General features: G+C 34.4%; 1 protein-coding gene across 4 annotated transcripts; it reads right to left on the bottom strand.

Moving 5' to 3' along the window:
* Positions 1 to 1,654: 1,654 nt before the first annotated feature.
* LOC131356057 (E3 ubiquitin-protein ligase RNF138-like) lies at positions 1,655 to 18,566 on the bottom strand. Of its 4 annotated transcripts, none has more exons than XM_058394819.1 (7): positions 18,405 to 18,533; positions 16,223 to 16,380; positions 15,976 to 16,129; positions 10,329 to 10,492; positions 10,046 to 10,151; positions 3,002 to 3,109; positions 1,655 to 1,930 (listed from the first exon to the last, which is right to left on the bottom strand). In XM_058394819.1, exons 2-7 carry the CDS (start codon positions 16,366 to 16,368, stop codon positions 1,865 to 1,867), a joined length of 744 nt encoding a protein of 247 aa, XP_058250802.1. In that variant the 5' UTR covers positions 16,369 to 16,380; positions 18,405 to 18,533; the 3' UTR covers positions 1,655 to 1,864. The 4 variants fall into 4 exon arrangements, with proteins under 4 accessions (XP_058250802.1, XP_058250803.1, XP_058250805.1 ...); XM_058394820.1 differs by lacking the exon at positions 18,405 to 18,533 and adding an exon at positions 17,136 to 17,457 and having other exon boundaries at positions 16,223 to 16,383; XM_058394822.1 differs by lacking the exon at positions 18,405 to 18,533 and adding an exon at positions 17,136 to 17,457.
* Positions 18,567 to 19,719: the final 1,153 nt, after the last annotated feature.

Genomic DNA, 19,719 nt, shown 5'->3' with positions numbered 1-19,719 from the left:
TTTGATCAACAGTAGCTTGTCTGTTGGATCGGATCACATGGGCCAGTCTTCTCTCCCCAAGTGCATCAATGAGCCTTGACCACCCATGACCCTGTCTCCGGTTCACCACTGTTCCTTCCTTGGACCACTGCAGACCGGGAACACCCCACAAGAGCTGCAGTGTTGGAGATGCTCTGATCCAGTCGTCTAGCCATCACAATTTGGCCCTTTTGGTCAAACTCAAAGCTCAAATCCTTACGCTTGTCCATTTTTCCTGCTTCTAACATCAACTCTGAGGACAAAATGTTCACTTGCTGCCTAATATATCCCACCCACTAACAGGTGCCATGATGAGGAGATCATCAGTCTTATTCACTTCATAATGTTTGGTGGTGTATAGTGGGAGGAGAATAAGTTGTTTGTTTTTGGTATTTGTTATACATTCAGTGTATAGTGTATTGATGTATTTACAAAAAATAAGTGAAACGTAACTGGACACTATATGTTAATGTGGAAAAAACCCCACTAACGTCTAAATATCCAACTCTTCTGTGAACACTTAACTAACCCCTAACTAACCCCTAATCCAAAAAATAAAGAAAGAAATAAAACCATACACTTACCCTAGCTCCTAAACCTTGACTTTATGCACTTTGCTGTAAATTAAAAATCTTGTATTGTCTTGTTCTCTACTTGATATAGTGCTTTGCTTGCATTTCCTCATTCCAGTGGCTTTGGGTAAAATATTATCCATTACCCTGTGTCTTTGTGTCAATATTATTAGAACAGGTCCCGTGAAAAGTTAACCCTTTTTATTTACTTAATTATGGGACATTTTCAATCAGTGTAAAGAAATGAGTGATGTTCAGGCTGTGAGTCTGATCTGTAATGTGTTTGAGACGTTTGTTTTTCCCTCTGGTGGAGAACCTTACACAGAATTTTACTGGATGAATCTGAGCTGCTTTTTAGACGAACAAGCACTCAGAGAACATCTACTTTCATATGAGCTTCAGATTAACCTCCACTGTGGGGTGAGGCATAATAAAGACACTCAGCCTTCTTCTTCCTCTTCTTCTTCCTCTACTTCTGCTTGTCAGTCTATCTCCCACTGTTTGTACAGCAAATCTTCATCTTCTTAGCACCTTTCACCACTACTGCCCTGATATTGGTAAATAATGATTGGCTTCAAGGATTAAAAAATAATAAAAATATTTTTTAACTTTGACTGTTAATCTCCGAAGAGCCGAACTTGATGAATTGTAATAATAATAATAATAATAATAATAATAATAATAACAATAAAAAAGCTTTGGGAAGCTGTGGACGATTAAATTTTAAACCAAATGAAGGTTTTTGAAACTTTTTAAAAAATCTATTCAGAAAAATATATATTTTTTAAAATCTTTTTGAATGTATTTAAAATTCTCTTCTTAATAATAATAATAATAATAATACGATTTGTGAAGATTAGAGATCTTTCACTTTATTTATTAATTTATTATATTTTATATTTATTTTAAATTCTCTTTCTTATGTTAATTTTTTTTCTTTTTTATGTGTTTTAAATACAAAATAATAATTCTAATTTTTTCTTTCTTTTTTTCATTACATCTCAATAAAGGTTTTTTTTTTACTGCCAAAAAGAAAAATGCAAAACTCATAAAAATCAGTTAGGAATCCTTACAAATTGATGGTTTGTTTATTAAGAAAAGGATGTTAAAGTCAGTAAAAGTCCACAATACTTCAATAATCCTTATTTACAAAAATGTTCAGAAGAAAAAGAAGGAGAAGAGTTTAAATGACGACTTCTGGCGTGTTTGTCATCAGTCGGTTAAAGTGCAGGTCCTCTGGTGAGGCAGAAATACATTTTGTTCTTGAATGTTTTTCAGAACTCCTGGACGGACATCTGCAGTGCTGTGAGGAGCTGCATCTCTTCTTCCTCACTTTCATTCTGTAAGAACAACACGAGAGTCAAACACGAGACAAACGAGTGACATTTATTTATCATTTCCTCCTGATTTTATTGTGTCCATGTTGATGATGGAGTGTCTGTCATGTCTCACTCCACAGTGGAGGTTAATCTGAAGCTTATATGAAAGTCAGGACTTAGTGTTTCAGAAGGATTTCTGTTCTTTCCTAGACTACTAGGAGCGATATATTCATAGAAAAGTCCACACAGATGTTTGTATCTTCAAAGTTAATGTTGATATCAAACCCATTTCTGCTCTCTGAGATGAAAAAATCATCTCAAATTGATCTAGGTTTATCCAACAGAGCTAAAAACACACGTCTAAAACACACTGAAAGCCAACAGCGACAGAGATTTGAGCGAGTTTGACGAAGGGCCAAATTGTGATGATGGATAGACGACTGGATCAGAGCATCTCCAAAACTACAGCTCTTGTGGGGTGTTCCCGGTCTGTAGTGGTCAGTATCTATCAAAAGTGGTCCAAGGAAGGAACAGTGGTGAACCGGCGACAGGGTCACTGATGGACGTGGGGAGCGAAGGCTGGCCCGTGTGATCCGATCCAACGTTTCATATCAGACTCACAGCCAGAACATCACTCATTTCTTTACTCTGATTGAAAATATCCCATAATAATTTCCATTCTGTTGGTGTACTAGTTAAAGATGTTATAAATTATTACATTTAATGTTGTTGGACGTCCACAAAGCAAACGTGTTCTTGTTCTCTCAAACTATAACGAGTCGTTTCCTCACCAGCCTTAATGCAGAAGTTATAGCTGGTTAAATCTCATATAATGTCAAAGTAATGCTAGAGAGAAGAAGCTGGTAGAAATACAGGAAAGAGTCGCAGTAATAGAGAAGGTGTTTTACTTCTTCTACTATGTTCTATCTGGGGGGTGTGGTAGCTTAGTGGTTAAGGTGTTGGACTACTGCTCAGAAGGTTGTGAGTTTAATCCCCAGACCCCTGAGCCCTTATTAACCCTCACTCGTATAAAATGAGATAAACGGTATGGATAAGCGAGTCTGCTAAAATGTCTTAAATGTTCTATTTTACCATGTAGCCGCTGTAGCTGAAGCGGTGTCTGCGCACCAGGTGACCAATAAAGTTCCTGCTGGTGTAATCGGTGATCCCCCATGGCATCCGCATACAGATCGGACACACCTTCAGAGAGAGTGAGGGTCAGTTCATCGCTCATCAAATCAAATCAAATCTCTTTATTATCACATCATCAACACAAGCAAATTTTTCTGGTAAAAGATCTTTAAAATATGAATTTAGTGAAATTAGTGTGATGAAAGATGTCTAGATGAGGGTCAGAGATTTTTAGACACTAGTTTGGTGGAAAATAATAATCAATAATTTGGTGTGGTGGAAGATGTCTAGAAAAATTAGTCTGAATGTTGGATAAATAATTCTGGCAGAAGATAAACTCATTTGTTGGAAGATCTCTAGAAGAATTAGTTTGGTAGAAGATCCTGAGCTATATTAGCCTGATGAAAGATCTCAAGATAGAATAGTGTGATTGTCAATCTCAGGTTAAAATTAGTCATGTAGAAGATCTCTAGATAAATGACTTTGATGAAGATCTCGAGATACATTCGTTTGAAGAAAGATCTCTGGATAAATTCATTTCATGAACATTCTCTGAATATCTCAGTTTTATGGAAGATCTCAACATAAATTAGTTCAACAGATGATCTCCAGATTAATCTCTAGGCAGAAGATCTCCAGATCAATTAGTTTCGCTGAACTTCTTTATATAAACAAGATTGATGAAAGCTCTCCAGATAAATAGATATCAAGATGACTTTGATCAAGATCTCTAGATAAATTAGTCATGTAAAAGATCTCTAGATAAATTTGGTGGAAGATAAATTAGTCTGAAGGAAGATCTCTAGATAAATGACTTTGCTGAAGATCTCTAGATAAATGACTTTGCTGAAGATCTCTAGATACATGACTTTGCTGAAGATCTCTAGATAAATGACTTTGATTGAAGATCTCTAGATAAATGACTGATTGAATATCTCTAGATAAATGACTTTGCTGAAGATCTCTAGATAAATGACTTTGCTGAAGATCTCTAGATACATGACTTTGCTGAAGATCTCTAGATAAATGACTTTGATTGAAGATCTCTAGATAAATGACTTTGATTGAAGATCTCTAGATAAATGACTTTGATTGAAGATCTCTAGATAAATGACTGAAGATCTCTAGATAAATGACTTTGCTGAAGATCTCTAGATAAATTAGTTTGGCTGAACTTCTTTATATAAACAAGATTGATGAAAGCTCTCCAGATAAATTGGTCTGAAGGAAGATATCAAGATGACTTTGATCGAGATCTCTAGATAAATTAGTCATGTAAAAGATCTCTAGATAAATTTGGTGGAAGATAAATTAGTCTGAAGGAAGATCTCTAGATAAATGACTTTGCTGAAGATCTCTAGATAAATGACTTTGCTGAAGATCTCTAGATAAATGACTTTGCTGAAGATCTCTAGATAAATGACTTTGATTGAAGATCTCTAGATAAATGACTTTGATTGAAGATCTCTAGATAAATGACTCTGCTGAAGATCTCTAGATAAATGACTTTGATTGAAGAGTTCTAGATAAATGACTGCTGAAGATCTCTAGATAAATGACTCTGCTGAAGATCTCTAGATAAATGACTTTGCTGAAGATCTCTAGATAAATGACTTTGCTGAAGATCTCTAGATAAATGACTTTGATTGAAGATCTCTAGATAAATGACTCTGCTGAAGATCTCTAGATAAATGACTTTGATTGAAGATCTCTAGATAAATGACTTTGATTGAAGATCTCTAGATAAATGACTCTGCTGAAGATCTCTAGATAAATGACTCTGCTGAAGATCTCTAGATAAATGACTTTGATTGAAGATCTCTAGATAAATGACTTTGCTGAAGATCTCTAGATAAATGACTCTGCTGAAGATCTCTAGATAAATGACTTTGCTGAAGATCTCTAGATAAATGACTTTGCTGAAGATCTCTAGATAAATGACTTTGCTGAAGATCTCTAGATAAATGACTCTGCTGAAGATCTCTAGATAAATGACTTTGATTGAAGATCTCTAGATAAATGACTTTGCTGAAGATCTCTAGATAAATGACTCTGCTGAAGATCTCTAGATAAATGACTTTGCTGAAGATCTCTAGATAAATGACTTTGCTGAAGATCTCTAGATAAATGACTTTGATTGAAGATCTCTAGATAAATGACTTTGCTGAAGATCTCTAGATAAATGACTCTGCTGAAGATCTCTAGATAAATGACTTTGCTGAAGATCTCTAGATAAATGACTTTGCTGAAGATCTCTAGATAAATGACTTTGCTGAAGATCTCTAGATAAATGACTTTGCTGAAGATCTCTAGATAAATGACTTTGCTGAAGATCTCTAGATAAATGACTTTGCTGAAGATCTCTAGATAAATGACTTTGCTGAAGATCTCTAGATAAATGACTTTGCTGAAGATCTCTAGATAAATGACTTTGATTGAAGATCTCTAGATAAATGACTTTGCTGAAGATCTCTAGATAAATGACTTTGATTGAAGATCTCTAGATAAATGACTTTGCTGAAGATCTCTAGATAAATGACTTTGATTGAAGATCTCTAGATAAATGACTTTGATTGAAGATCTCTAGATAAATGACTCTGCTGAAGATCTCTAGATAAATGACTTTGATTGAAGATCTCTAGATAAATGACTCTGCTGAAGATCTCTAGATAAATGACTTTGATTGAAGATCTCTAGATAAATGACTTTGCTGAAGATCTCTAGATAAATGACTTTGATTGAAGATCTCTAGATAAATGACTTTGATTGAAGATCTCTAGATAAATGACTCTGCTGAAGATCTCTAGATAAATGACTTTGATTGAAGAGTTCTAGATAAATGACTGCTGAAGATCTCTAGATAAATGACTCTGCTGAAGATCTCTAGATAAATGACTTTGCTGAAGATCTCTAGATAAATGACTTTGCTGAAGATCTCTAGATAAATGACTTTGATTGAAGATCTCTAGATAAATGACTTTGATTGAAGATCTCTAGATAAATGACTCTGCTGAAGATCTCTAGATAAATGACTTTGATTGAAGAGTTCTAGATAAATGACTGCTGAAGATCTCTAGATAAATGACTCTGCTGAAGATCTCTAGATAAATGACTTTGCTGAAGATCTCTAGATAAATGACTTTGCTGAAGATCTCTAGATAAATGACTTTGATTGAAGATCTCTAGATAAATGACTCTGCTGAAGATCTCTAGATAAATGACTTTGATTGAAGATCTCTAGATAAATGACTTTGATTGAAGATCTCTAGATAAATGACTCTGCTGAAGATCTCTAGATAAATGACTCTGCTGAAGATCTCTAGATAAATGACTTTGATTGAAGATCTCTAGATAAATGACTTTGCTGAAGATCTCTAGATAAATGACTCTGCTGAAGATCTCTAGATAAATGACTTTGCTGAAGATCTCTAGATAAATGACTTTGCTGAAGATCTCTAGATAAATGACTTTGCTGAAGATCTCTAGATAAATGACTCTGCTGAAGATCTCTAGATAAATGACTTTGATTGAAGATCTCTAGATAAATGACTTTGCTGAAGATCTCTAGATAAATGACTCTGCTGAAGATCTCTAGATAAATGACTTTGCTGAAGATCTCTAGATAAATGACTTTGCTGAAGATCTCTAGATAAATGACTTTGATTGAAGATCTCTAGATAAATGACTTTGCTGAAGATCTCTAGATAAATGACTCTGCTGAAGATCTCTAGATAAATGACTTTGCTGAAGATCTCTAGATAAATGACTCTGCTGAAGATCTCTAGATAAATGACTTTGCTGAAGATCTCTAGATAAATGACTTTGCTGAAGATCTCTAGATAAATGACTTTGCTGAAGATCTCTAGATAAATGACTTTGCTGAAGATCTCTAGATAAATGACTTTGATTGAAGATCTCTAGATAAATGACTTTGCTGAAGATCTCTAGATAAATGACTTTGATTGAAGATCTCTAGATAAATGACTTTGATTGAAGATCTCTAGATAAATGACTCTGCTGAAGATCTCTAGATAAATGACTTTGATTGAAGATCTCTAGATAAATGACTCTGCTGAAGATCTCTAGATAAATGACTTTGATTGAAGATCTCTAGATAAATGACTTTGCTGAAGATCTCTAGATAAATGACTTTGATTGAAGATCTCTAGATAAATGACTTTGATTGAAGATCTCTAGATAAATGACTCTGCTGAAGATCTCTAGATAAATGACTTTGATTGAAGAGTTCTAGATAAATGACTGCTGAAGATCTCTAGATAAATGACTCTGCTGAAGATCTCTAGATAAATGACTTTGCTGAAGATCTCTAGATAAATGACTTTGCTGAAGATCTCTAGATAAATGACTTTGATTGAAGATCTCTAGATAAATGACTTTGATTGAAGATCTCTAGATAAATGACTCTGCTGAAGATCTCTAGATAAATGACTTTGATTGAAGAGTTCTAGATAAATGACTGCTGAAGATCTCTAGATAAATGACTCTGCTGAAGATCTCTAGATAAATGACTTTGCTGAAGATCTCTAGATAAATGACTTTGCTGAAGATCTCTAGATAAATGACTTTGATTGAAGATCTCTAGATAAATGACTCTGCTGAAGATCTCTAGATAAATGACTTTGATTGAAGATCTCTAGATAAATGACTTTGATTGAAGATCTCTAGATAAATGACTCTGCTGAAGATCTCTAGATAAATGACTCTGCTGAAGATCTCTAGATAAATGACTTTGATTGAAGATCTCTAGATAAATGACTTTGCTGAAGATCTCTAGATAAATGACTCTGCTGAAGATCTCTAGATAAATGACTTTGCTGAAGATCTCTAGATAAATGACTTTGCTGAAGATCTCTAGATAAATGACTTTGCTGAAGATCTCTAGATAAATGACTCTGCTGAAGATCTCTAGATAAATGACTTTGATTGAAGATCTCTAGATAAATGACTTTGCTGAAGATCTCTAGATAAATGACTCTGCTGAAGATCTCTAGATAAATGACTTTGCTGAAGATCTCTAGATAAATGACTTTGCTGAAGATCTCTAGATAAATGACTTTGATTGAAGATCTCTAGATAAATGACTTTGCTGAAGATCTCTAGATAAATGACTCTGCTGAAGATCTCTAGATAAATGACTTTGCTGAAGATCTCTAGATAAATGACTCTGCTGAAGATCTCTAGATAAATGACTTTGCTGAAGATCTCTAGATAAATGACTTTGCTGAAGATCTCTAGATAAATGACTTTGCTGAAGATCTCTAGATAAATGACTTTGCTGAAGATCTCTAGATAAATGACTTTGATTGAAGATCTCTAGATAAATGACTTTGCTGAAGATCTCTAGATAAATGACTTTGATTGAAGATCTCTAGATAAATGACTTTGATTGAAGATCTCTAGATAAATGACTCTGCTGAAGATCTCTAGATAAATGACTTTGATTGAAGATCTCTAGATAAATGACTCTGCTGAAGATCTCTAGATAAATGACTTTGATTGAAGATCTCTAGATAAATGACTTTGCTGAAGATCTCTAGATAAATGACTTTGATTGAAGATCTCTAGATAAATGACTTTGATTGAAGATCTCTAGATAAATGACTCTGCTGAAGATCTCTAGATAAATGACTTTGATTGAAGATCTCTAGATAAATGACTCTGCTGAAGATCTCTAGATAAATGACTTTGCTGAAGATCTCTAGATAAATGACTCTGCTGAAGATCTCTAGATAAATGACTTTGATTGAAGATCTCTAGATAAATGACTTTGCTGAAGATCTCTAGATAAATGACTGCTGAAGATCTCTAGATAAATGACTTTGCTGAAGATCTCTAGATAAATGACTTTGCTGAAGATCTCTAGATAAATGACTTTGCTGAAGATCTCTAGATAAATGACTTTGATTGAAGATCTCTAGATAAATGACTTTGCTGAAGATCTCTAGATAAATGACTTTGCTGAAGATCTCTAGATAAATGACTTTGCTGAAGATCTCTAGATAAATGACTTTGCTGAAGATCTCTAGATAAATGACTTTGATTGAAGATCTCTAGATAAATGACTTTGCTGAAGATCTCTAGATAAATGACTTTGATTGAAGATCTCTAGATAAATGACTTTGCTGAAGATCTCTAGATAAATGACTTTGATTGAAGATCTCTAGATAAATGACTTTGATTGAAGATCTCTAGATAAATGACTCTGCTGAAGATCTCTAGATAAATGACTTTGATTGAAGATCTCTAGATAAATGACTCTGCTGAAGATCTCTAGATAAATGACTTTGATTGAAGATCTCTAGATAAATGACTTTGCTGAAGATCTCTAGATAAATGACTTTGATTGAAGATCTCTAGATAAATGACTTTGATTGAAGATCTCTAGATAAATGACTTTGATTGAAGATCTCTAGATAAATGACTTTGATTGAAGATCTCTAGATAAATGACTCTGCTGAAGATCTCTAGATAAATGACTTTGATTGAAGATCTCTAGATAAATGACTCTGCTGAAGATCTCTAGATAAATTAGTTTGGTGGACCAGCTCAAGATACTCTTTTCATGCAAATTCTCTGAAGTTCAGTTTTATGGAAGATCTCAACATACATTAGTTATGCAGAAAACCTCGAGATTAATCTCTAGGCAGAAGATCTCCAGATCACTTAGTCTGGTTGAACATCTTTAGATAAACAAGTTTGATGAAAACTCTCTAGATAAATTAGTGTGGTGGACGATCTCAAGTTAAATTACTTTGACGAAGATCTCCAGATAAATTGGTCTGAAGGAGGATAAATTAGTTTGGTGGACCAGCTCAAGATAAACTCTTCTCATCAAATTTCTCTGAATATCTTAGTTTCATGGAAGATCTCAACATACATTAGTTATGCAGAAAACCTCTAGATTAAGTAATCTGGCTTGGCTTTGGTGGAACCTCTCTATATAACACATCTAGATAAATTAGAGTTTGATGCTGTGGATCTTACGATAGGAGTCCGGTCATGGTGATGTTGACGGACGCAGTGCTCCACCAGGGCCATGTCACTGAGGTCCGCGAGAGAGCAGTATGGACACGTGTACACTCTCCCTGCACTGGACACACACAGGCACAAACAAAGTGTTTAATGATGGTAGAATAATAATAATGTGTGGAAAACTATTACACAACTACACACACACACACACACACAGTGCGTATGTTGATTAGTCAATATGTGTTTATGTAGTTAGCATGCTGATGACGTGACGAGTTTGAAAGAGTTAGCACACCTGTTAGAGGCTGTAGGAAAGGAGATGTTGCGGATAAACACACTGCTTTCTGGTAAGTTCGGAGTTTGGACAGGAAGTGAAGGGGCGGGTTCACTGATCGGACCAAATTCCTCGATATACCTCCTGCAGGTTTTGTAGTGGAGCCTCATTTTACTGAAGAATTTCTGTAAAGATAAAGACAGAATGTGTGTGTTTGTGTGTGTGTGTGTAAACAGGAGACGATTTCTCACCCCACCTTGACAAACAATATGCAAATTAGATATTTTCAAATTCCTTTCTCATAAACTCACATTTACGTCATCTAATTAGCCAGGGTGTGTGTGTGCGCGCATGTGGTGGTCACATGACTACACAGAACTCGCAGAAACTCAAGAACTTTCCCGGTGGTGGTGATTAAGAAATAAATGTGCTTATAATAGAGCGAAACAGCAGCACCTGCTGGAGAATTTAGGAAATGCAGCACAAGACAGTGTCTATCATTGTATATAATCATTTCACACTAATAATAATAATAATAATAATAATAATAATAATAATAATACACCTGGATTGTTTTATTCCTCCTACACCACAGTAAGATTTTTAAAATGAGTTATTTTGATATTAATATTAATATTTAGGAACTTCACAAAAGTTCTTGGATATGTTATATAGACTATTTAACTTAAATATATAAACAACAACACAGCAAAACAACAAACCCACAAACAAACATACAAAAGAAACCTCCAGCTTGCTTTGTTACCAAGACAACACAAGGTGTCCTGAAGCTGTCTGAAAATGAAGTACAGTTTAACAAAAGTCTTGGCACTGGAGACTCCTTCCATGAGTGTTAAATAATCATCTCTTCACAGGAGACTTCACCGTATGGAAGAGTATCACAGATTTTTACCTGTTAAAGATTACCGAGTAGATTAGGTGTGCCTGATCTTATTTGAGGAAGACTACTAAAGGAAAATAAAAGCCAGTTGAGATGGACTGATTAAACAGGTGTGGCTCCTGCTTGACTGGAATGAAAACTGACTCTGTGGATAAGACTGGAGAATGTTCAGCTCCCTGTAAATAAACCATTACTTTAGAAACGCTAATGTATTAGAAGGAGCGTGTTAATGTTAGAGAAACTGAATCAACTATTACTACTACAACTATTACGATTACGATTAATAATTCTACTGCTACTACTACTACCATTACTATTACCTTTAATACTACTACTACTATTACTATTACCACCATTATCATTAGTAATCCTATTACTACTATTACTATTACTACTATTACCATTAGTAATCCTACTAATACAACTACTACTACTACTATTACTATTACTAATATTACCATTAGTAATCCTACTACTCCTACTACTACTACTATTACTATTACTACTATTACCATTAGTAATCCTACTACTCATACTACTACTACTACTATTACTATTACTACTATTACCATTAGTACTCCTACTACTACTACTACTATTACTACTATTACCATTAGTAATCCTACTACTACTACCACTACTACTACTACTATTACCATTAGTAATCCTACTACTACTACTACTACTACTACTATTACTATTACTAATATTACCATTAGTAATCCTACTAATACAACTACTACTACTACTATTACTATTACTAATATTACCATTAGTAATCCTACTACTCATACTACTACTACTACTATTACTATTACTACTATTACCATTAGTACTCCTACTACTACTACTACTATTACTACTATTACCATTAGTAATCCTACTACTACTACCACTACTACTACTACTATTACCATTAGTAATCCTACTACTACTACTACTACTACTACTACTACTACTACTATTACTATTACTACTATTACCATTAGTAATCCTACTACTACTACTACTACTACTACTATTACTATTACTACTATTACCATTAGTAATCCTACTACTACTACCACTACTACTACTACTATTACCATTAGTAATCCTACTACTACTACTACTACTACTACTATTACTATTACTACTATTACCATTAGTAATCCTACTACTACTACTATTACCATTACTACCATTATCATTAGTAATCCTATTACTACTATTACTATTACTACTATTACCATTAGTAATCCTACTACTACTACCACAACTACTACTACTACCACTACTACTATTACCATTAGTAATCCTACTACTACTACTACTATTACTATTACTACTATTACCATTAGTAATCCTACTACTACTACTATTACCATTACTACCATTATCATTAGTAATCCTACTACTACTACTATTACTATTACTACTATTACCATTAGTAATCCTACTACTACTACTACTACTACTACTACTATTACCATTAGTAATCCTACTACTACTACTACTACTACTACTACTACTATTACTATTACTACTATTACCATTAGTAATCCTACTACTACTACTATTACCATTACTACCATTATCATTAGTAATCCTATTACTACTATTACTATTACTACTATTACCATTAGTAATCCTACTACTACTACTACTACTACTACTACTACTACTACTACTATTACCATTAGTAATCCTACTACTACTACTATTACTATTACTACTATTACCATTAGTAATCCTACTACTACTACTATTACTACTACTACTATTACCATTAGTAATCCTACTACTACTATTACTATTACTACTATTACCATTAGTAATCCTACTACTACTACTACTATTACTATTACTACTATTACCATTAGTAATCCTACTACTACTACCACTACTACTACTACTACTACTACTATTACCATTAGTAATCCTACTACTACTACTATTACCATTACTACCATTATCATTAGTAATCCTATTACTACTATTACTATTACTACTATTACCATTAGTAATCCTACTACTACTACCACTACTACTACTACTACCACTACTACTATTACCATTAGTAATCCTACTACTACTACTACTACTATTACTATTACTACTATTACCATTAGTAATCCTACTACTACTACCACTACTACTACTACTACTACTACTATTACCATTAGTAATCCTACTACTACTATTACTATTACTACTATTACCATTAGTAATCCTACTACTACTACTATTACTATTACTACTATTACCATTAGTAATCCTACTACTACTACTATTACCATTACTACCATTAACATTAGTAATCCTACTACTACTACTATTACTATTACTACTATTACCATTAGTAATCCTACTACTACTACTATTACCATTACTACCATTATCATTAGTAATCCTATTACTACTATTACTATTACTACTATTACCATTAGTAATCCTACTACTACTACCACTACTACTACTACCACTACTACTATTACCATTAGTAATCCTACTACTACTACTACTATTACTATTACTACTATTACCATTAGTAATCCTACTACTACTACTATTACCATTACTACCATTATCATTAGTAATCCTATTACTACTATTACTATTACTACTATTACCATTAGTAATCCTACTACTACTACTACCACAACTACTACTACTACCACTACTACTATTACCATTAGTAATCCTACTACTACTACTACTATTACTATTACTACTATTACCATTAGTAATCCTACTACTACTACTACCACAACTACTACTACTACCACTACTACTATTACCATTAGTAATCCTACTACTACTACTACTATTACTATTACTACTATTACCATTAGTAATCCTACTACTACTACTACTACTATTACCATTAGTAATCCTACTACTACTATTACTATTACTACTATTACCATTAGTAATCCTACTACTACTACCACTACTACTACTACTACTACTATTACCATTAGTAATCCTACTACTACTACTACTACTACTACTATTACCATTAGTAATCCTACTACTACTATTACTATTAATACTATTACCATTAGTAATCCTACTACTACTACCACTACTACTACTACTACTACTACTATTACCATTAGTAATCCTACTACTACTATTACTACTACTACTATTACCATTAGTAATCCTACTACTACTATTACTATTACTACTATTACCATTAGTAATCCTACTACTACTACTACTACTACTATTACCATTACTACTACCACTACTACTACTACTACTATTATTACTACTATTACTATTACTACTATTTCTCGTCCTCCTTCTCCTCCTCCTCCTCCTACGATTAACAATACTATTACTATTACCATTAATAGTACTACTACTACTACTACTATTACTACTACTATTACTGTTACTACTATTACCATTAGTACTCCTACTCCTACTACTATTACTCCTCGTCCTCCTACTCCTACTACTACTACTATTACCATTACTACTACCACTACTACTACTACTACTATTATTACTACTATTACTATTACTACTATTTCTACTCCTCCTCCTCCTACTACTACTACGATTAACAATACTACTACTATTACTATTACCATTAATACTACTACTACTACTATTACTATTACCATTAATACTACTACTACTACTACTATTACTACGATTACTATTACCATTATTAATCCTACTACTACTACTACTATTACTACTACTACTATTACTATTACCATTAATACTACTACTACTATTACTATTACTACGATTACTATTACCATTATTAATCCTACTACTACTACTACTACTACTATTACTACTATTACTATTACCATTAATACTACTACTACTATTACTATTACTACGATTACTATTACCATTATTAATCCTACTACTACTACTACTACTACTATTACTACTATTACTATTACCATTAATACTACTACTACTACTACTACTACTATTATTATTACCATTAGTAATTCTACTACTACTATTACTACTACTACTACTATCATTACTACTACTATTACTATTACTACTATTACTATTACTACTACTTCTACTCCTCCTCCTCCGCCTCCTCCTCCTACTACTACTACTATTAGTATTACCATTAATACTACTACTATTACTATTACCATTTCTACTACTATTACTACTATTTCTACTTATCCTCCTCCTCCTACTACTATTACTATTACCATTAATACTACTACTGCTACTACTACTATTACTATTACTACTAATACCATTACTACTACTATTATTACTATTTCTACTCCTCCTCCTCCTCCTACTACGATTAACAATACTACTACTACTATTACTACTACTAATACATCTACTACAACTACTATTACTCCTCCTTCTACTACTACTACTACTACTAATACCATTACTACTACTATTACTACTATTTCTACTCCTCCTCCTACTACTACGATTAACAATACTACTACTATTACTACTACTAATACATCTACTACTATTACTCCTCCTTCTACTACTACTACTACTACTACTACTACTAATACCATTACTACTACTATTACTACTATTTCTACTCCTCCTCCTCCTACTACTACTACGATTAACAATACTACTACTACTACTTTTACTACTACTAATACATCTACTACTACTACTATTACTATTAATAATAATAAGATGATAATGATCTTGCACGTGGCATTTTGAACAAGCCTATCACACTTTGATGTTTAATTAATAATAATAATAATAATAATAATAATAATAATAATAATAATAATAGAAGACATTAACCTCTTTTCCACATGCTCTACACTTCCCCTTCTTCACCCTCATCCTCTGCTGGACGTCTGTGGCTCTCTGCTCTCTCTCGGACACGGGGCTCCTGCACAGTGGACACTGCAGACCCTGACTCCTCACCGCTGTCTGGAAACAGCTCCTGCAGAACCTGGTGAAGGTAAACACCTGGAGTGAGTACTACACAGTCTCTTATACTCAGGTTATTGATGTCTATGGCCATGTGGATCTGGCTGTCACTCACACATGCTGGCAGTTCCTGGTGCGGATGGGCATTTTCAACACCTCCTGACAGATGGGGCAGTCGTAATCCTCCTCCGTGTCTGATTCCACGTCTGCTGATGGAGATACTTCGGTCAGATCCATGCTTAATCCTGACGAGTTTCCCATTTATTCAGACTCCTGCTGAGGAACCAAGATGTACCTTCAATATTATTTCTATATACATATATATTAAAAAATCCTTTTAAAGCAGCTGTACACTAATCCAGATGTGTGAATGAAGGAGACAGCCGTGAGGAAAACCTCCCTGTATATTCAGGCTAAACCCCTGAGACACTCAGACACGTGAAAATGACCAGCGGGAATCAGGCAAAGAAAACGGAACGGACAAACAAACCAAGCGTGACTTCAGATAAGATTACTGAGAGCGTCTGAGGAAACAAAACAAAACCAAAACAGGGGATCGGTGATGTGTGTGAAAATGGGGTGTGTACTACATCTGATGTGTTTTAAATATTAAGCTTTTTATTTATTTATTTTTTACATTAACTTCAATTAACTTTTAATTTAACTAAATGTAATATTAATTAATTAATTAATTAATTAGGTTGTTTTTTGTTTCATCTAATTTAATTGAATATTATTTTATTTTATTCTTTTTTTTTATTTAATCTAATTTTATTTATTTATTTGGTTGTTTTTTAATTTAAATTTTTTCTTTAATTTAATTTAATTTAATTTAATTTAATTTAATTTAATTTAATTTAATTTAATTTAATTTAATTTTGACCGTTAACATTTAGAATTGTAAGATTAAAATTAGGATAAAGGGGTAGGATTAGCTATAATTTGTACTCTGTCTTAATTTGTAAGACTACATTAAATATTACTTTATATCACTTATAGCACTTTTACATATTTTACATCAAACTCACTCATCCATGTCTTTATGGACCTTGCTTTGGTCACTGGAGTGCAGTCATGTTGGAACAGGAAGGGGTCATCCCCAAACTGTTCCCACAAAGTTGGGAGCATGAAATTGTCCAAAATGTCTTGGTACGAAGCTGAAGCATTAAGAGTTCCTTTCACTGGAACTAAGGGGCCGAGTCCAACACCTGAAAAACAACACCTGAATCCACTGATTTGGAGGGGTGTCCCAATACTTTTGGTAATATAGTGTGCATACAGTATGCACTTACATTCACTACAGTAAGTTTAATGTGTGAAAGTATAGCAGCCATGACAGAGTTAATATAAGTCTCTCTCTCTTTCTCTCTTTCTCTCTCTCTGAAAAATCACCAGCCCCCTCCCCCTCCCCAACTCACACTCACCCCATCTCTTTCTCTTTTCATCAGTCACACATGTGTATGCAGCACGCAGACAAATGAATCTATAAGGAAGTAGGAAGTGTGTACTGTAAGTCTACATGAGTACGAGCACCAACATTTTAATTCCTGCTCACATGCAGGTTTGCTTATTTAGTACTTTAAACAAAATGCTCATGTCATGTGACCTGCCTCGAGACGAAAACTAAAAACACTTGAACCTCAACCTTAATAACCTAAAGCACACATTTAGCCTCTCTCTCTCTCTCTCTCTCTCTCTCTCTCTCTCATTTTTCTTAGATTGTTGTTTCATGCGGACCAAGCAAATGTTTCCCATGTATAAAACTGTCAGATGTTCCTATCTTACAACACACACACACACACACACACACACACACACACACATACACACACACACATACACACACACACTTCTGCTTTCGGAGCTTTTTGTAAAATGTTTAAAGATCAGTTCAAAGGTCAATGTTATTTCAACAGTTTTGTTAGAATGGAGTTTTTTCACATCGTCCTCATGATGCAAACAGAAAAACACCTTAAGATCAAGACAAGAGGAGAGGAGAGGAGAGGAGAGGAAAGGAGAGGAAAGGAGAGAAGAGAGCCTGAGAAATCTCATGTCTAATTCACAATCCATTTAAATCAACACAAATCTCACATCTACTTCTTCATGTTCCTGTCCTGGATTGTCTTCTAGTCATATTTCTACACATATCATATCTAACCATACAGCAGTTCCCGCACACTTCCTCATGACACGTTTATTAAAAACACCGCAGTCTCGCCTGAATAACACCTCACCACTGACTACATGATAATTACATGTTCAGGTGGAGAAAAAATCTGACAAATCTTAACACTTACATCGAGTGAAGGTTCTCCCGCCAGGTCTGGAGATGAACCTCTTTAAATCTCCAGTGTGTGTGTGTGTGTGTGTGTGTGTGTGTGTGTGTGCGAGAGAGAGAGAGAGAGAGAGAGAGAAAAGTCTGAACCTCTGCTGTACTTTCACTTTCTTTTCTAACTGTGGAAATCACCGAGTATTTACTCTCACAGCCCTCGGCTATGCAGGAAGTGCCGGATTTTCCACTGATCCGGTTCTAATGTCCAGTTTTCTTTAATGCAGTACTCTTATGAGATATGTCAATCACGATAAAGCACCCTTTTTTCCCCCAGGACGCAGGTATTCTGAAATGGACTTACAGGACGTTTTCAATCAGTGTAAAGAAATGAGTGATGTTCAGGCTGTGAGTCTGATCTAAAGTGTGTTTGAGACGTGTGTTTTCCCCTCTGTTGGAGAACCTTACACAGAATTTTACTGGTTAAAGATGAAATCTGAGCTGCTTTTTAGACGAACAAGCACATGGAGAACATCTCAGAGAGCAGAAGTGGGTTCGAGATCAACATTTACTAGTGTATGTCTGTGGAGGTGAAGAGCAACACAAGCAAAAACCCGTGAGCTCACACTTCAGTGACACAGCGGTACTGCATGCCTCACTTCATGCTTCTTCAGATCAGTAAAACTAGTAAAAAATATGTTATATTTTGGTGACATAGCAAGCTATTTAGACGTGCTCAATCTGGTTTGTGAGGGATTGTGCAATCTGAGGTGAGGCTAAACTCGTCAAGACTCTACTCTGTGTTTGAACAGGAAATACGCCTGTAGTCATACAGGAATGATATTTATAGATCAGTGGGTAAAAGTTCATACTCACTGCACTTTATCATCCTGTTTTAGGTTTATATACACCAATCAGGCATAACATTATGACCACCTGCATAATATTGGTGTTGGTCCCCCTTTTGCTGCCAGAACAGCCCTGACCCGTCCTGCACTGTGTATTCTGACCCCTTTCTATCAGAACCAGCATTAACGTCTTCAGCAGTTTGATCAACAGTAGCTCGTCTGTTGGATCGGATCACACGGGCCAGTCTTCTCTCCCCAAGTGCATCAATGAGCCTTGACCACCCATGACCCTGTCTCCGGTTCACCACTGTTCCTTCCTTGGACCACTGCAGACCGGGAACACCCCACAAGAGCTGCAGTTTTGGAGATGCTCTGATCCAGTGGTCTAGCCATCACAATTCGGTCCTTCATCAAACTCAAATCCTTACACTTGTCCATTTTTCCTGCTTCTAACATCAACTTTGAGGACAAAATGTCGACTTGCTGCCTAATATA

The sequence above is a fragment of the Hemibagrus wyckioides genome, linkage group LG07, assembly GCF_019097595.1.
Source record: "Hemibagrus wyckioides isolate EC202008001 linkage group LG07, SWU_Hwy_1.0, whole genome shotgun sequence".
NCBI classification, from domain to species: Eukaryota; Metazoa; Chordata; class Actinopteri; order Siluriformes; family Bagridae; genus Hemibagrus; species Hemibagrus wyckioides.
Note: the sequence above shows the minus strand (reverse complement) of the source record. Positions and strands in the feature narration are given on the sequence as shown.